Source organism: Rhincodon typus, chromosome 13 (assembly GCF_021869965.1).
Source record: "Rhincodon typus isolate 14 chromosome 13, sRhiTyp1.1, whole genome shotgun sequence".
NCBI classification, from domain to species: Eukaryota; Metazoa; Chordata; class Chondrichthyes; order Orectolobiformes; family Rhincodontidae; genus Rhincodon; species Rhincodon typus.
Genome location: NC_063344.1, coordinates 63,295,329 through 63,310,339, shown reverse-complemented (window position 1 = coordinate 63,310,339; position 15,011 = coordinate 63,295,329). Strand labels below are relative to the sequence as shown.

The following is a 15,011-nucleotide window of genomic DNA, read 5'->3' as shown; positions in this document are numbered from 1 at the left end:
AGAGGAGCAGGAAAGCTGACATTTCGGGTCTGGACCCTTCTTCAGAACAAGCCCAGACCTGAAACATCAGCCTTCCTGCTCCTCTGATGCTGCCTGGCCTGCTGTGTTCATCCAGCTCCACACATTGTTACCTTACGCATCTTATACGTCTCCTAAAAGTGGTCTGCTCTTTATCAGTTGGTAGCACTCTTGTATCTGAGTCATGGGTTCAAATCCCACTTCAGGCCTTCATCACAAAAACTCAGTCTGACTTAAGTACTGTACTGATGGGGTGCTGCACTGTTAGAGGTGCTATCTTTCAGATTAGACATTAAACTGAGGCCCCATTGCCTGTTTGGGAGGAGGTAAAAGATCCTATGATGCAATTTCGAAGAAGACCCCAGCAATTATCCCTCGTGTCCTGACCTACATTTAACACTCAACCAACATCACAACAAAAAATAAGTACCTGGTCTTTTTTGCATTGCCATTTGTGGGCATTTGCTGTATGCAAATTGGCTGCCACATTTTCAACATTAGGAAAGTGACTGCTCTTCAAAAGTGTAGAGGTTTATAAATCATGAGAGACATGGATAAGGTGATTAGCCAAGGTCTTTTTCACAGGGTAGGGGAGTCCAAAACTAGAGGGCATAGGTTTAAGGTGAGAGGGGAAAGATTTAAAAGGGACCTAAGGGGCATTGTCTTCACACAGAGAGTGGTGTGTGTATGGAATGAGCTGACAGAAGAAGTGTTGGAGGCTGGTAGAATTACAACATTTAAAAGGCATCTGGATGGGTACATGAATAGGATGAGTTTAGAGAGATATGGGCCAAATGCTGGCAAATGGGACTAGATCAGTTCAGTATATTTGGTCGACATGGATGAGTTGGACTGAAAGATCTGTTTCTGTGCTGTACAAGTCTATGACTCTATGACCCTAATTTATTGACCATAAAGAGCTTTGAGACCTCCAGTGCTTATGAAAGGTGCGTTGAATTCCATTTTGGTAACTTTTCAATGTGAAATTTATCAGGTTTCCGTCACTAAAAAACAATGTTTTGTTGTCTTTCAGTCACCTCTTGGTCTGCCTCTGCTAAGAGCATTTGCAATGCTGTATCCTTCCTTGACGAAGATACAGCATAATTAAGAAAACATTTTTAAGTAATTTATTCTAAACATACCCATTTGTATAGTCATATTCTGCTTTAGGATAATTCACATCCCCTGTGATGACATATCTGTCACTGTTATAAACATCTTATTTCCTTCAAATCTTACCCTCATTTTCTCTCCAATGATTCAGTATCATGGAGTACTCCCAATGGAGACAAAACCCCCTAATTATTTTTCAACACAAGTCAGATGATGTTTGATCATCACCACTAGTAAGAACGTCCCTTTCTTTAGTTGCATCCATTTTTTCAATTAGTAAAATCACTCAATCCTTTTCTTCCTTTGCCAACTTTGCTGAAAATTTTATCGCCAACACATCCAACTCTTGCATGCTGAAGCAAAATTTTCATTCAGCCTACAACCCTATTCCCAATGTTTCTCTCATTGCTCATGGTTCTCAGACTAATACATTCATATTCACATAGAAACATTTTGCCTGGTCCATTCAAGCTGTTGAAAGGGCTTCTTTCCTTCTGCACTTTTCTCGCTTGTTCATCAACTTCTATCTTCTTAGCTTCCATTCTGCCTGTCCTAAAGCACTTCCACTGATATAGACAGTGGTGTCTTTTGATGTCTCTGGAATGTATTGCGTGCTGTAGCAATCAAGTGATATCAAACCAAAGCTTGGTATCAGGTTCATCATCAATGAGTTTTCTTGGCACACAAAGCTATCACTAACACCCAGGGCCGGACAATCCCATCTCTATCAGGCGTGGGTTAAGATTCTTCGCAGGTTTTCGTGATGTTGCTAGACAAAACAGTTCACCACTTCACAAACATCAGTGACTTTATGTCTCAGTCTCTCCATCTTCATTGTTTCTTTCTTGCTTTCCACTGATTAGATCCCAGACTGTAACTCACTGCCAGGTATCCTATTCTAAAGGCTATTTATCAATTATATACATTATAATGTACACCCAACAGTGCATTACAGGGTCGAGATTAAGTGCTTGGAATTACTTTTACGTTGTACAACTCTATGATTCTACTTCAATAGCCGTAAGGAGTTTAGAGACTTCCAGTAGTTGTGAAAGTTGCTATATGAAATCTAGACAAAGCTGGACAAATAGTGAATCTAGATTTTATGCAGCACTTTTCACAACCATTGGATTTCTAAAAGCTCTTTACGGCTGATGAAGTAAAGTCATAGCGTTGTACAGCACTTAAGTCACCCAAGTACTTCATCTCAACCCTGTAATGCGCTGTTGGGTGTATATTATAATGCATATACATTGGCAAATAGTCTTCTGCCTCCAGAGCAAGATCAGGCTCAATATGGGGCGCCATACGTCCTATGGTCTTGGTCATACACATCACGTTGTAATGGATCGTAACTACATTCATAACCTGGCTCTCTCACAAGTTGAATTTTCACTCATCTTGTTGTACACCCACCCAAAAAAAAACACCCCTTACATCCTACTTTAACCATAAGTTACTTCTCATCTATTTGCCCCCTTCCAACTTGCTGCCACATCGTTTCAAAGGTAAGTTTCATTTCAGCAGCTCTTGAGAAGCTTGACCTTGGTGCAGTCCAGTCTTGGCCTTTGAACTTCACCTCTTTCTGCCATTTTGCCATTAACCTCCCCACCCCCACCCCCATCCCATCACCTCATCCGCCACCCCTCCCACCTCCCCCAGCTCCCGGCCACAAACCCTATGCCATTGCCCAAATACTCAAAACAAAAGGCAAGTGCAAACTGAGCAAACCAGCGAGAAAGTATCTGATAGAAAGCTATGGGGAAACATACAGTGACAGGAGGAGTTTAACGGTAAATAAAGAGAAAGTCAGAAAGCGGAATGAAATCATGAGCAAATGAAAGAGTAGAGCAGACAAACAGCAAATTGAAAGGCTGCAAGGAAAAGAGAAAGGCAAAGCTCAATTAACAGCTTAGGAACCTTTGGATGAGCTTCCAATTTGTAACTCACGCCTGAGCATCCATCATTCCAAATACTATATATCATTCAAACCCCTTAATTACAGTCCAGTTTGGAACTCATTCCCAGCTTTACATTATTCTACGCATAAACCATCTGGAGTCCTCATTTAGATTCCAGTCTGGAACTCACTCCTGCATATCCAGTATTCTATATATAAGCCACCCAAACTCCTTAATTAGCAGCAAGCTGTAGTACACTTCTGGATATCCATTATTCTATATATAAACCAAGCAGACTCCTTGATCATTTTCTAGCCTGCAACTCAGTCCTGAGCAAATGCTCCTTCTAAGCTACACGACTACACAGGAACCCGCAAGCCCCCGCACAAGTTGGCTCCACTAAGTTACTGCTTATGTGCAGCTACGTAAAGTTAAAGGGCCAATGCACTTTAAACAAGATTCCTGCACACCACACAAAAAAAATGGAGGGCACATTAATCCTGGATATCCATTATTCTATCTATAAACCACCTGAACCCTTCAATTTAGCTCTGTTGTGTAACATTGTCCTGGTTATCCATTATTCTATATATAAGGCATTCAAACATCTTGATTTAAGTCTAACTTGTCAGTCACTTGAAGGGTGTCTATTATTCTACATGCAAACCATATGAAACACTTGATTAGATTCCTTAAAACTGACTCCCTTGGTGTCTGTTATTTTATATTTAAGCCATAGGAACGCCTTGATTAAATTCCAGCCTGTAACTCATTGCCAGGCTCTTTGGTTATTTTATATTTAAACCATCTGAAACCTTCGATTCGATTCCTCCCTGTCCTTCATTCTCTATATCCATTAGTCTATGTATAAACCATACACACTCTTCACTTATTTCCAGCCTGTAACTTAACTCCCAGGGTGTCTGTTATTGCACCTATAAACAATCTGAATACTTCAATTACACCGCAGACTGTAACTCAATCCTTGGGAATACAAATCTCAAATGCTATTAAGATTCTAAAAAGAAAATCCAGATCTCTTAAAAAGGCTGCAAGGTAGAACTGCTCCTGATTCAGACCAACAGGACTTACATGCTTTTTCCACTGAGCGCTCATGCACTCGTCCACCTTGCATTGGCACACTTTTGCATGCTCACCCTATAGCATGCTCACTGACTTACACACTTGCCAACTTGCGTAGATTGACTTGCACACACTCTCCACTGTGTGCTTACCCACTTACACACTCATTCACCTTGCACAGATTCACTTACAAGTTCTCCCCACCTATTCTGGCTCTCCCACAAGCTTGCTTACCTGCCTGTTCACTTACCTGTTGACTGTCTGGCACATTTATTATTTGGTCCAAATTCTTTTCCACTGGTAGGGCCTTCCTCCCCATTGTTCTCACAACACTCCGATCAGTCTGCACCAGCTTAAACAGCACAAAATCGACACAAAATGTCACGGTCAGGAGCACCGCGAGTGAGGCTGCCATTTGTCTCCGTGTATGTTATTGTCCACAGCAAGACAGATATAAGCATCAATAAAATGTTGTGAATTTCTGTTTTCTCTTGCTTCCAATGTACGGATTCGATTTCACCGCTTCTGAATTGGATCCAGTTTGCACTGGGGTTTGCAGGTCCTTATACAGAATACTCACTTTCGGTTGAAACCTCGCACTCAGACGCTTTTCTCTACATGCTGTTATTTTTGATCCTTGAATAAACTCGAGAAAGGAAGAATGCAATTATCTTTCAAAGAGCTTTCTTTGGCGTTCCTATTTCCGTGTAAGCACGTTTACTGGTGCCTCACTCACTAGCCATGGGGCCTGGTCTGGCTGTGCCTTAGATAAAGTGTCACAGAGACCTGATTGCCCACTGTCTTAAAGAAGAGCTTTGGAAACTTGTTCTGGTTGCAAACTCAGTCCAGGCAAATGAACACTTTCCTCATCATTATTAACAATGAAACCTTGCTTTGAGAATCAGCCTTCTTTCTTAGGTGATGGGAAGTCCCGTTGATAATAGCCTGATCTCTTAGCCTCAGGTGACAAGGCTGTCCTGGCCTTTTCTGTCTCGCATCTCCTTTCACTGAACATGTAAAGGTTTCTCTCTGCCTCTCTCTCTCTGCCTCTTGTGGCGTTCCCCTGTGTAAATATCTGACCTTCTGTCAAGCTGATGCTCAGGTTCCCGCCTCAGCTCTGCCAGACAACAACAGGGCTGCTTCTCATTCCACACCTACTTCAAGTTACAGAACTTAACTCTGTAACAGCCACAGTACTCAGCAATAACCATCCCTTGTAATTTTTCGCACACAAGGAAGAAGGGAACACTTCACTTTCATTCAGTCCCGAGCGCATCTTAGCTTCAGCTCTAAAATGTATACACAGTACCTGGGTTAAAAAGAATGATTCAACTCTGTCTAACAAACACTGTATGATTTAATATGTATGTCAATGTTAGCTTCTGTACACATATGTTGTGAAATTCTATTGAGGTTGGAGAGAAAGTGGTGAGTCTGTCTTCAAGCTGAAAAACGGCACCATTTATTATCTACTTAAAGTATTTACTTAAATAAGGAGTAGAGAACATTTCTGCTGGCTCAGTCTGGGTCTAAATGTGTCTCACATCAGCAATCATCACTGATGATATATTCCATTCATTAGTACAATGGGACTTAACTATTATTGTACCTCAAGAGTTTTATTCTATCCCTTTAAATCAAAGATGGTGGCACCAGCAAAGTGGGCATTTGGGCTCCTGGACCCATCTATCCCAGGTGTCTGCTTCCTCCCTTCTTTCCTTAACCTTTCTATCTTCTTTCTTTTTCTTTCTCTTTGTCTTCTTCCTGTTGGCAGCGGCGGCGGAGGGAGTGACATCGGTGGGGGGGGAGCAGCCGGAGCGGGACTGATGGTGAGGCAGTGGCCTGGCATGGCGGTGAAGTCAGGGACTCCTGGTTGCGGTTGGCTTGGATCGGGGACTCTGGGCCTTGGCGAGGTGAAGACAGTGGCAGCTCATGGTAGTGGCAGGCTCGGAGCGGAGGGGTCTCCTGGTGGACGTGGCAGAGGGAAATTGGACTTTCTTTCATATTTGTCTTTTTTATTCTTGAATTAATCGAATGGCACCAGATTGTGATGACAGTTGAAGCTTTTCACTGTATTGTACTCCATTGTCCCTTGCAGATACAAGTGACAATAACTCATTAAAATAAATTTCATTAAATTAACTTCATTTAAATCATTTTAGTTTAACTATTAACACTTCTCTTACCATTTAAATACTAAAATTTCTCCTATCATTTAGCCATTTTCCATTGGCGTTTTCCCTGAATACATCACCCCTCCTCTTACCCTCTGGTGTCTTTCTAACTTTGGCCTCCATCTGTCCTGGGGAAGGAAAGATTGTCATTCATTTTCTTGCTGGCAGGAAGACAGAATGTTGAACAGGTTGGAAGTTTAATCTTATTCAACCAATAGAAACTGCAGCATTGCCATCGTAACAACAGCTGTCTATGGTTCTGAAAGGGTTATTACTGAAGAGTGCCATCGATGAGACACCAGTGAGTGATTCGAAGGTGCTGGAAATACTCAGCAGACTTGGCAGCATTTGTGGAGAAAGAAATAGAGCCAACATTTTGAGTTGAATATGACTGTTCTTCAGCAGTTGAAGGGAGGTAAAAATGTGATTGATGCGATGCTGCTGAAGAAGGGAGGTAAAGGAAGAACCAATGGCAAATGTCTGGGATAGGTACAAAACAAGAAAGATTAAATGACAAAGACGTCATGGAACAGAAGGAGAGGAAAGTGAGAAGGGTTGTTGCAAAGAAGTGAAGCATTTGGCCAGAGTGAGAATGAATGTTATTTTAATGAACAGTTCTGTTTGAAATCTCTCTCTCTCCCTCTGTCTCTCTCTGATGCTTTGACAAAACTCATTTTCTCTTCCTCTCAGTTGTTATGGAACTCAGACTCTAACATTCATTGGGACCTCCAATCCTTCTCCCACTCCTCATTTCTCTGACCCCATCCCTTCTTCCAATACCTAACTCTGCCCATGTATTCAAATTACCGTCCTCCCTGATGTTTTATCCCCCTGTGCCTCCACCTCAATAAATTTCCGCCTCAGCTTTCAGCTCCTCTTCCACCACTTTCAACTCCATGTTCACACCTTTGGGCAGGAGTCCTCTTCCTGCATGCGAACCCTCTCACCTGCCTCAAATACTTTCTCTCCACCTTGACTGCCTCCCTCTGGCTTCTCTCCTGCTCTTGATCTTTTCATTAAGAATGGTTGGCATGACCCCAGCCATCTTAATTTATCTGCTTTTCTCAATCGCTCTGACCTGCCTCCCTCTGAACTTCTCGCCCTCTGTTCTCTGAGGCTTCACCATGACTTTGTTATCAAACCTCCTGATCAGGGCAGTTCTGTTGGCATCTGCTGGTATACCAACCTCTACCTTGCAGAGCACCAACTCTTTGACACGACCTCCTATTGAACAACGCTTCAAGCTGTTGTTTTCAAGTCATTCATTGACTCCCTCTCCCCGGAGACCTTCCCTTCATAGCTTCCCACCTCGTAATCCCTCCAACCCTGACCGGTTACTCCTGTCTCCTTGTCAAAATCCACAAACAGGACCATCTTGGTAGACCCAATATTTAGCCTGTTCCTACCTCACACACTTTATTTCTTCCTATCTTGACTCTATCATTTCTCCTCAGTTTAATAGGTCAGGGTGGCATATTTGCTCAGTGGTTAGCATTGCTGCCTCTCAGTGCCAGGGACCTGGGTTTGATTCCAGCCATGGATGATTGTCTGTGTGGAGTTTGTATGTTCTCCCTGTGGCTGCATGGGTTTCCTTTGGGTGCTCTAGTTTTCTCCCACAGTCCAAAGTGGTGCAGTTTAGGTGGATTGGCTGTGCTAAAATTGCCCATAGTGTGCAGACTCGGCAGGTTAGCCATGGGAAATGCAGCTTACAGGGACAAGATCAGGGGCGGGTCTGGTGGGATTCTCTTCAGAGTGTCAATGTGGACTCAGTGGGCTGAATGGCCTGCTTCCACACTGAAGGGATTCTGTGATTCTAATCTCTCCCCTTACTCTTTTGACCCCGTACATCATTTCAACAATTTTCAATTTCCTAGCTCCAATCTCCTTTTCTTAACTATAGATGTCCAATGCATCTATGTCTCCATCAACCACTGAGATAGTTTGAAAGCTTTCTTCTCCTTCCTTGAACAAAAGCCTGAACAGAAGCTAAATACCACCATCCTCCTCCATCTGATTAAACATGTTCTCACCGAACAATTTCTCCTTCATATTGTTCCATCTGCTCCAAATAAATGCTTGTTGCAATGGGCACCCTGTGTGAGTCCAAATTAGTTTTTTTTGGTGGGAGATAGGTGGAACATCCCTTATTCCAGTTTTACGCAGGACCTTGCTCCAAGATCTTTTTCTGTTATTTCTTATTCATTCAGAGGATGAGGGTGCCACTGGCTGACCCAGCATTTATTGTCCATCCCTAGTTGCCCAGAGAGCAGTTAGGAGTCAACCATATTGCTGTGGGTCTGGAGTCACATGTAGGCCAGATCAGGTAAGGATGGCAGTTTCCTTCCCTCAAGGACATTAGTGAACCAGATGGGTTTTTTTGACAATCAACAATGGATTTATGATCATTGATAGACCCTTAATTCCAGATTCTTTATTGATTTCAAGTTCCATCATCTACAATGGCAGGATTTGTCCCAGGACCCCGGAACATTTCTGGATTAATAGTCTAGTGATAATATTGCAAGGTCATTGTCTCCCCATGGTAGATCAATAACCGTATTGCTGCCTCTTCCTGTTCTTGTTTGGAACTACAAAACCTTATTAACTTCTCTTCCAATTTCCACCCCTCTCTGATCTTCACTTGATCCATTTTGGATACATTCCTTCTCTTTCCTTGACTTCTCTGTTTCCATTTTCACCAATAGACTGTCTACTGATATTCCTTATGGCCCACCAACTACCCTGCCTACCCTTCCACACCCCTTCTTTCTGCAAGGACTTGATTCCATTCTCTGAATTTCTTCCTCTGTGTCACACCTGTTCTAAAGATATAACTTTCCACAAAAGCACTTCTATTAAATATTTCTTTTATCTCAACTGGGGATTCCTTTCCCATCCACCAAAGTAGCTGACTGTGTCCTCAACAGTATCTGAACTATTTACCCTCTCTCCTACCTCCCAAAATAACGATAGTGTACCTCTTGTCCTCACTTTCCACGCCACTAGGCTCCACAATCATAGGATCATCCTCTACCATTTCTGCCACCTCTATTATGATGCCACCACAAAATGTATCTTCCCCTCTGCTGCCCTGTCAGCATTCCAAAGTGACTGTCCCTTCTCCAACACCCTGGTCTGTTTCTCTTTCTGATTGTCCCTTTCCTATTCAGTTGCAGAAGATGTAACTCCTGCACTCTCACCTCCTCCCTCCTCACTGTCCAAGGCCCCAAACACTCCTTCCAGGTGAAGCAGTATTTGCTTGTACTCCTTTCAATGTATTGTATTCACTACTCACAATGTGGCCTCCTCTACACTGAGGAGACCAGACACAGACTGGTGACTACATTGTGGAACACTTGCACCCAGACTGCAAGTGTGAACCTAAGTTTGTGGTCTCTACTTATTTTACTCCTTTGCCTTGCTCTCATGCTCACCTCACTGTCCCCAGCCTGTCGCAGTGTTCAGTGAAGCCTGCTGCAAGCTTGAGGAACAGCACCTCATTTTCCAATTTGGCACTTCACAACTCTCTGGACTCTACATTGCATTTGAAAACTTTAGACCATAAACTTTGTGCCCCATGTTGGTTCCATTTTTTTTTTGTTTTGGCCTGAGCCTTCGACTGAACCTTTGGAAAAAGCTGTTCATCACATCATTCACACTCTCTCTGAAGTCTTGTTTCTTTCCTGCAAACATTACCACTTTGTTTCTCATCAGATGAGGATTTCACCACAGTCTCCATTCCCCACATTACATTTCACCCCCCTTTGCCTTCCTGAACCTTTCATTCCATGGCATCTGTGCTACTTAAACTCTCTATTCTACACAGACCTCCTCTTGTGTTCTTCCTCCACTCGCCCCTACAACAACATAAATTTCATCCTATCACATATCTGCAATGGGTCAACTCTGAAGAAGAGTCATATATGGCCCAATTTTTTTAGGCCAGTGTTCCTACTCTGCACAACCTTCCTTCCATCATATTTTTTCTCATCCTAGCAATGTCTTACATTGCCTTCACCCACAGGTGGAGCTTGCTTTCCCTTGAGTACATTTGAGCCTCTTTTCCATGTCAGCTATGAACCAGTTGACAACACACTTGCCTCAAACTCATAACTTTCTCAATTCGAGAGCCACCCCAGAACCTGATCACAGAAACCTGAGCCAAAGCTCCAGTGAATGTTGTTGTATCACAGACACTATCTTCATAAGAGATAATACACCAAGGCCCCATCTTCTGTTTGGATGGATGTGTGACTCTTGTTTGGAGAAAGGGGATTATCCTCAATATTTTAGCGAGTATTTATCCCTCAATCAACGTCACAAAACTGATTATCTGGTCACTATTGCATGCTCGAGAGAGCGAGGTGCATGCAAATTGACTGCTGCATTTCCAACATTACAACAGTGACTACAGTTCAAAACTGCTGCATAAGCTGTAAAGTGTTTTGTGAGGGCTGGTGGTGGTTGTGAGTTGTGCTATATAAATGCTGGTCTTTCTTGATTTCTCGTCACCTTATCCTGTTGAGGCAAATTTGACTTTCTCAACACTTGGAAGTCTGAGATATATCCCTGCGGATAAAAGAGATGAAACCTAAGCAAGTTATAGAGTCATACAGTCATAGAGTCATACAGCGTGGGCACAGACTCTTCAGCCCACGCTGACCAGGTTTCCTGTACAGAACCTGTCCCATTTGCCTATATTTGGCCCATATCTCTAAATCTTTCCTGTCCACATACTTATCCAAATGTCATTTAAATGTTGTAATTGTACTCGCCACTACCACTTGCTGATATAAGGTGGACACTTCAGGAGCAGTGGATCCTGGAAGCATTGACTACTGTATCTATAATGCACTGGACTCCAAAGCAGTCGAGCAGAATGAAACAAGTTGAGGCTTCCAGCCATGTCCAGACAAAATTTCTTCCACCTTTAGCATGGGAACCCTTTCACGTTGAGCCCGAGTATCTTTGATACTTGTTACCCAGGATCAATGTTGCTGCTTTTCTGAATGCCTCCAGGCTTATTCACATGCTATTTGGTAAGTCCAGCTTTCCAAACAGTATCTGGGTATTCAGCAATGGGTCTTGTGTAACTAATAAACACAGTGAGTGGTTGGTTTGACATACATTGACTTGCTTCAGAAGGCGTGGCATGTGAAATCTTTCAGGTGTCCTCTTAAGGATTTCACACACTGCTAAGCCCATTTGAGATCACTTTGAAAGTAGCTTCCTAATTTACATGCCTACTTGTTGTGCAACCTTAGCATCTTCAAAGTTGAGGAGAAGTTTTTTTTATTCGTTCACAAAATGAGGGTGTCACTGGCTATGCCAGCAGTCATTGCCCATCCCGAGTTGCCCAGAGGGCATTTAAGAGTTAACCATATTGCTGTGGAGATCTGGAGTCACACGTACGCCAGACCAGGTAAGAATGGCAGATTTCCTTCCATAGACGGACTTTTACAGCATGGAGACAGGCATTTCGGTCTAAACTGATCCATGCCGACCAAAATGTCCATCCACGCTGACCCCATTTCCCTGCACTTAGCCATATCCTTCTAAACTTTTCCTATCCATGCATTCGTCCAAATGCCTTTCAAATGTTGTTAATGTACCAGTCTCAACCACTTCTGCTGGCAGCTCCTACCACCCTCTGTGTAAAAAAACTACCCCTCAGATTCCCATGTATTCCTTCCCCACTTACCATAAACTGATGCCCTCTAGTCCTTGATTCCCCAACCCTGGGAAAAAGACTGAGTGCATTCACCCAATCCATGTCTCTCATGATCTTATACATTTCTACAAGACCACCCCTTCAGTCTCCTATGCTCTGAAGAAAAAAGTTCTAGCTTGTCCAACCTCTACCTATAACTCAATCCTTTCAGTCCTGGCAACATCGTTGTAAATTTTTTCTGCACTCTTTCCAGTTTAATATCATTATTCCTATAGCAAGGTGACCAAAACTGAACACGGCCTCACCAACGTCCTGTACCACTGCATCATAACTTCCCAACTTCTATACTCAATGCCCTGGCTGATGAAGGCCAGTGTACCAAAAGCTTTCTTCACTGCTCTGTCTACCTGTGACTCCACTTTTGGAGAACCGCGTACCTGAATTCCAAGGTCCCTCTTCCACTGCACTCCTTGAGACCCCACCATTCACCATGAAACCCCTACCTTGATTTGACTCTCCAAAATGCAACACCTCACACTTATCTATATTAAACTCCATTTGCCATTTCTCGGTCCACTTCCCCATCTGATCAAACTCCTCCTGCAATTTCTGATAACCTTCCTCACTGTCCATAATACTGCCTATTTTAGTGTCATCCACAAACTTATTAATCATGCCTTGTACATTCTCATCCAAATCATTGATATAGATAACAAACAGCAATGGACCCAGCACTGACCCCTGAGACACACCACTAGCCACAGGCCTCCCGTCCTAACAGCATCCTTCCACTATTACTCTCTGTTTCCTACCACCAAGCCAATTGTGTGTCTAATTTGCCAACTCTCCCTGGATTCCATGCGATCGAACCTTCCAGAGCAGCCTACCATGTGGAAACTTATCAAAGGCCTTACCAAAATCCATATAGATTACATCTGCCGCCCTGTCCTCATCAACCTTCCTGGTCACTTCATCAAAGAACTCTAACAAATTTGTGAGGCATGATCTCCCACACACGAAGCCGTGGTGACTACTCCTAATCAGACCCTGTCTTTCCAAATGCATGTATATCTTATCCCTCAGAATCTTCGCAAGTAATTTACCTACCACAGATGTTAGGCTTACTGGTCTATAATTCCCAGGTTTTTCTTTGCAATCCTTCTTGAATAATTCCTGAATAGCACTTTGCTACCCTTTTGTGTTCCAGGGCCTCATCCAATACTAAATATATCAGCCAGGGCCCCTGCAATTTCTTCTCTAGCCTCTTGCAGTGACATTAGTGAAATGGATGGGATTTTCCAACAATCAACAAATTAGTCTCTTAATTCCAAATTTTTATTGAATTTAAATACCACCTTCTGCCATGGCAGGAATTGAACCTGGGTCCCCAGAGCATTACCTGGATCAACAATCCAGCAATAATACCACCAAGCCATCATGTCCTCTATAAAGTTCCCTGTGAGTTGCATATTGCACACAAATTCATAGCGTTACACATTTGGGGTTCGGTCTCATTTGATTTGTTATCGTACATTCACTCAATAAAGTGAGTTTATGGCGATATCAATGCAGGCATCATTTACTATCACTAAAGTTATAACATGGCCTTGCTTGTTTCCTTATGGGTCCTCAGGGGTAAACTTACCCAACTGGAAATACTGTGTCTGTATAGAACACTTTGGGCTAGTTTTAATTGGCTTTTTGGCTAAATTGTGCTGAGTTTCAGGGAGGGTTTTGCTGGTAGAAATTCGTACACTATTTTCCAAAACTCATCTCTTACCTGTGCACCTTGCCTCAATGGTGCCCTCTCGTTCTGTATCCCCTCTCTCCACAGGTGGGAGTACAGGCCACTGGTGAATCCCCTCCTGGGATTCTGGCACTGGCACCGTTTCTACAAGCCCAGCTGTGTGCCAGGAGCTGCTCTTCATTATGCGGGCAGTGGGCAGGTGGAGAACTTCTCAGGTGCCATGGCTGATGCTTCATTGCACACTCAGCCACATGTTTGTAAATCTATTGTTGTTTAAGGACCAAGTCACACAGGTTGCCTGTCCTGAATGTCATTCTATCTTAGAGAACTGAGGGAGTGTTATTCTCCCGCTACTGCCCAATGTAACCAAACATCTTCTTGTTGAATGTGAGTCCTTCACATACTACAAAGCCTTCAAATCATTCAGAAGATTCACCTTTATTCAGCAAAAGCAAAGAATAAAACAAGCAAATAGAAGCTCCATTTGTCTCTAAGAAACAGACAGGGGCTGCTTGCCTTTTGAGCAGTAATACATTTACAATCACTGCACCCAGCTCACATTTACCAGAAGCGCCTGTCAGATATGTGTTCTCTAGCTAATAGTGCTTGACACTGCACTTCAAGATCATGTTGAATAGATATCCTTCCTGCTCAGTGTCCTCATCTTGCTGCTCAGAGCACTGCTGCCACTCTCCCAGCACTTCGGCTTCCATCACACCCCCTGTCTTCCTGCAGAGTGGAGCATGTCAGGATTGTGTGGCACCCAGGTCCAGAGTAAGCTGCAAGGTCAACCCAGACCAATACAAGCATCTTCTGAAGGCTTAGTGTCCGCTCTACCATGGCCCTGGTGGAAGAATGGGCTGCATTGTATCTGCACTCAGCTTTTTTTATTCACTCCTGGGTGTTGCACAGTTGGGTAGAATACTCATGGAATGGAAGGCAGGACATTAGAATTTGTTTGCAAAATGATAGGGGGGAAACAGTGCGTGGTGGTCCTTTTACAAGATGATGTGCTTTTCTAGGCTTGGAGATTTAAAAAATGTCTGCAGGCAGCAGCAGATGCATAGAGAATTCTTGAAATTGAAACACTGTATCAGAAGGCTATACTGTTAGCAGGCAAAGCAGCATTTTCAGCAAGACAACAGGTTTTTGAATTTAGCCAAATAATTTAAACCCGTCCCTAGACTCCAAAATCCAATTAAATTTAAATCTGATGGGGTTTTGACAACCTAGGACCAATCCTCTTGTAAAAAAGTAATAGGTCATCAAGGGTATAAAAGAAGAGGGCATTTGAAAATCAGTGT

General features: G+C 43.1%; 1 protein-coding gene across 2 annotated transcripts in view; it reads right to left on the bottom strand.

The window, feature by feature from the left end:
* Window positions 1-5,165, bottom strand: part of LOC109918955 (erythroferrone-like) — a 106,397-nt gene extending 101,232 nt beyond the window's left edge. For both annotated transcript variants that reach the window (XR_007263526.1, XM_048604436.1), the window contains exon 1: window positions 4,366-5,165. Coding sequence is in view for 1 of the 2 variants with exons in the window: in XM_048604436.1 (XP_048460393.1) it covers window positions 4,366-4,530 (165 nt within the window). In the remaining variant the exon portion in view is untranslated. The remainder of the gene's footprint in view (window positions 1-4,365) is intronic.
* Between the last annotated feature and the right edge of the window lie 9,846 nt (window positions 5,166-15,011).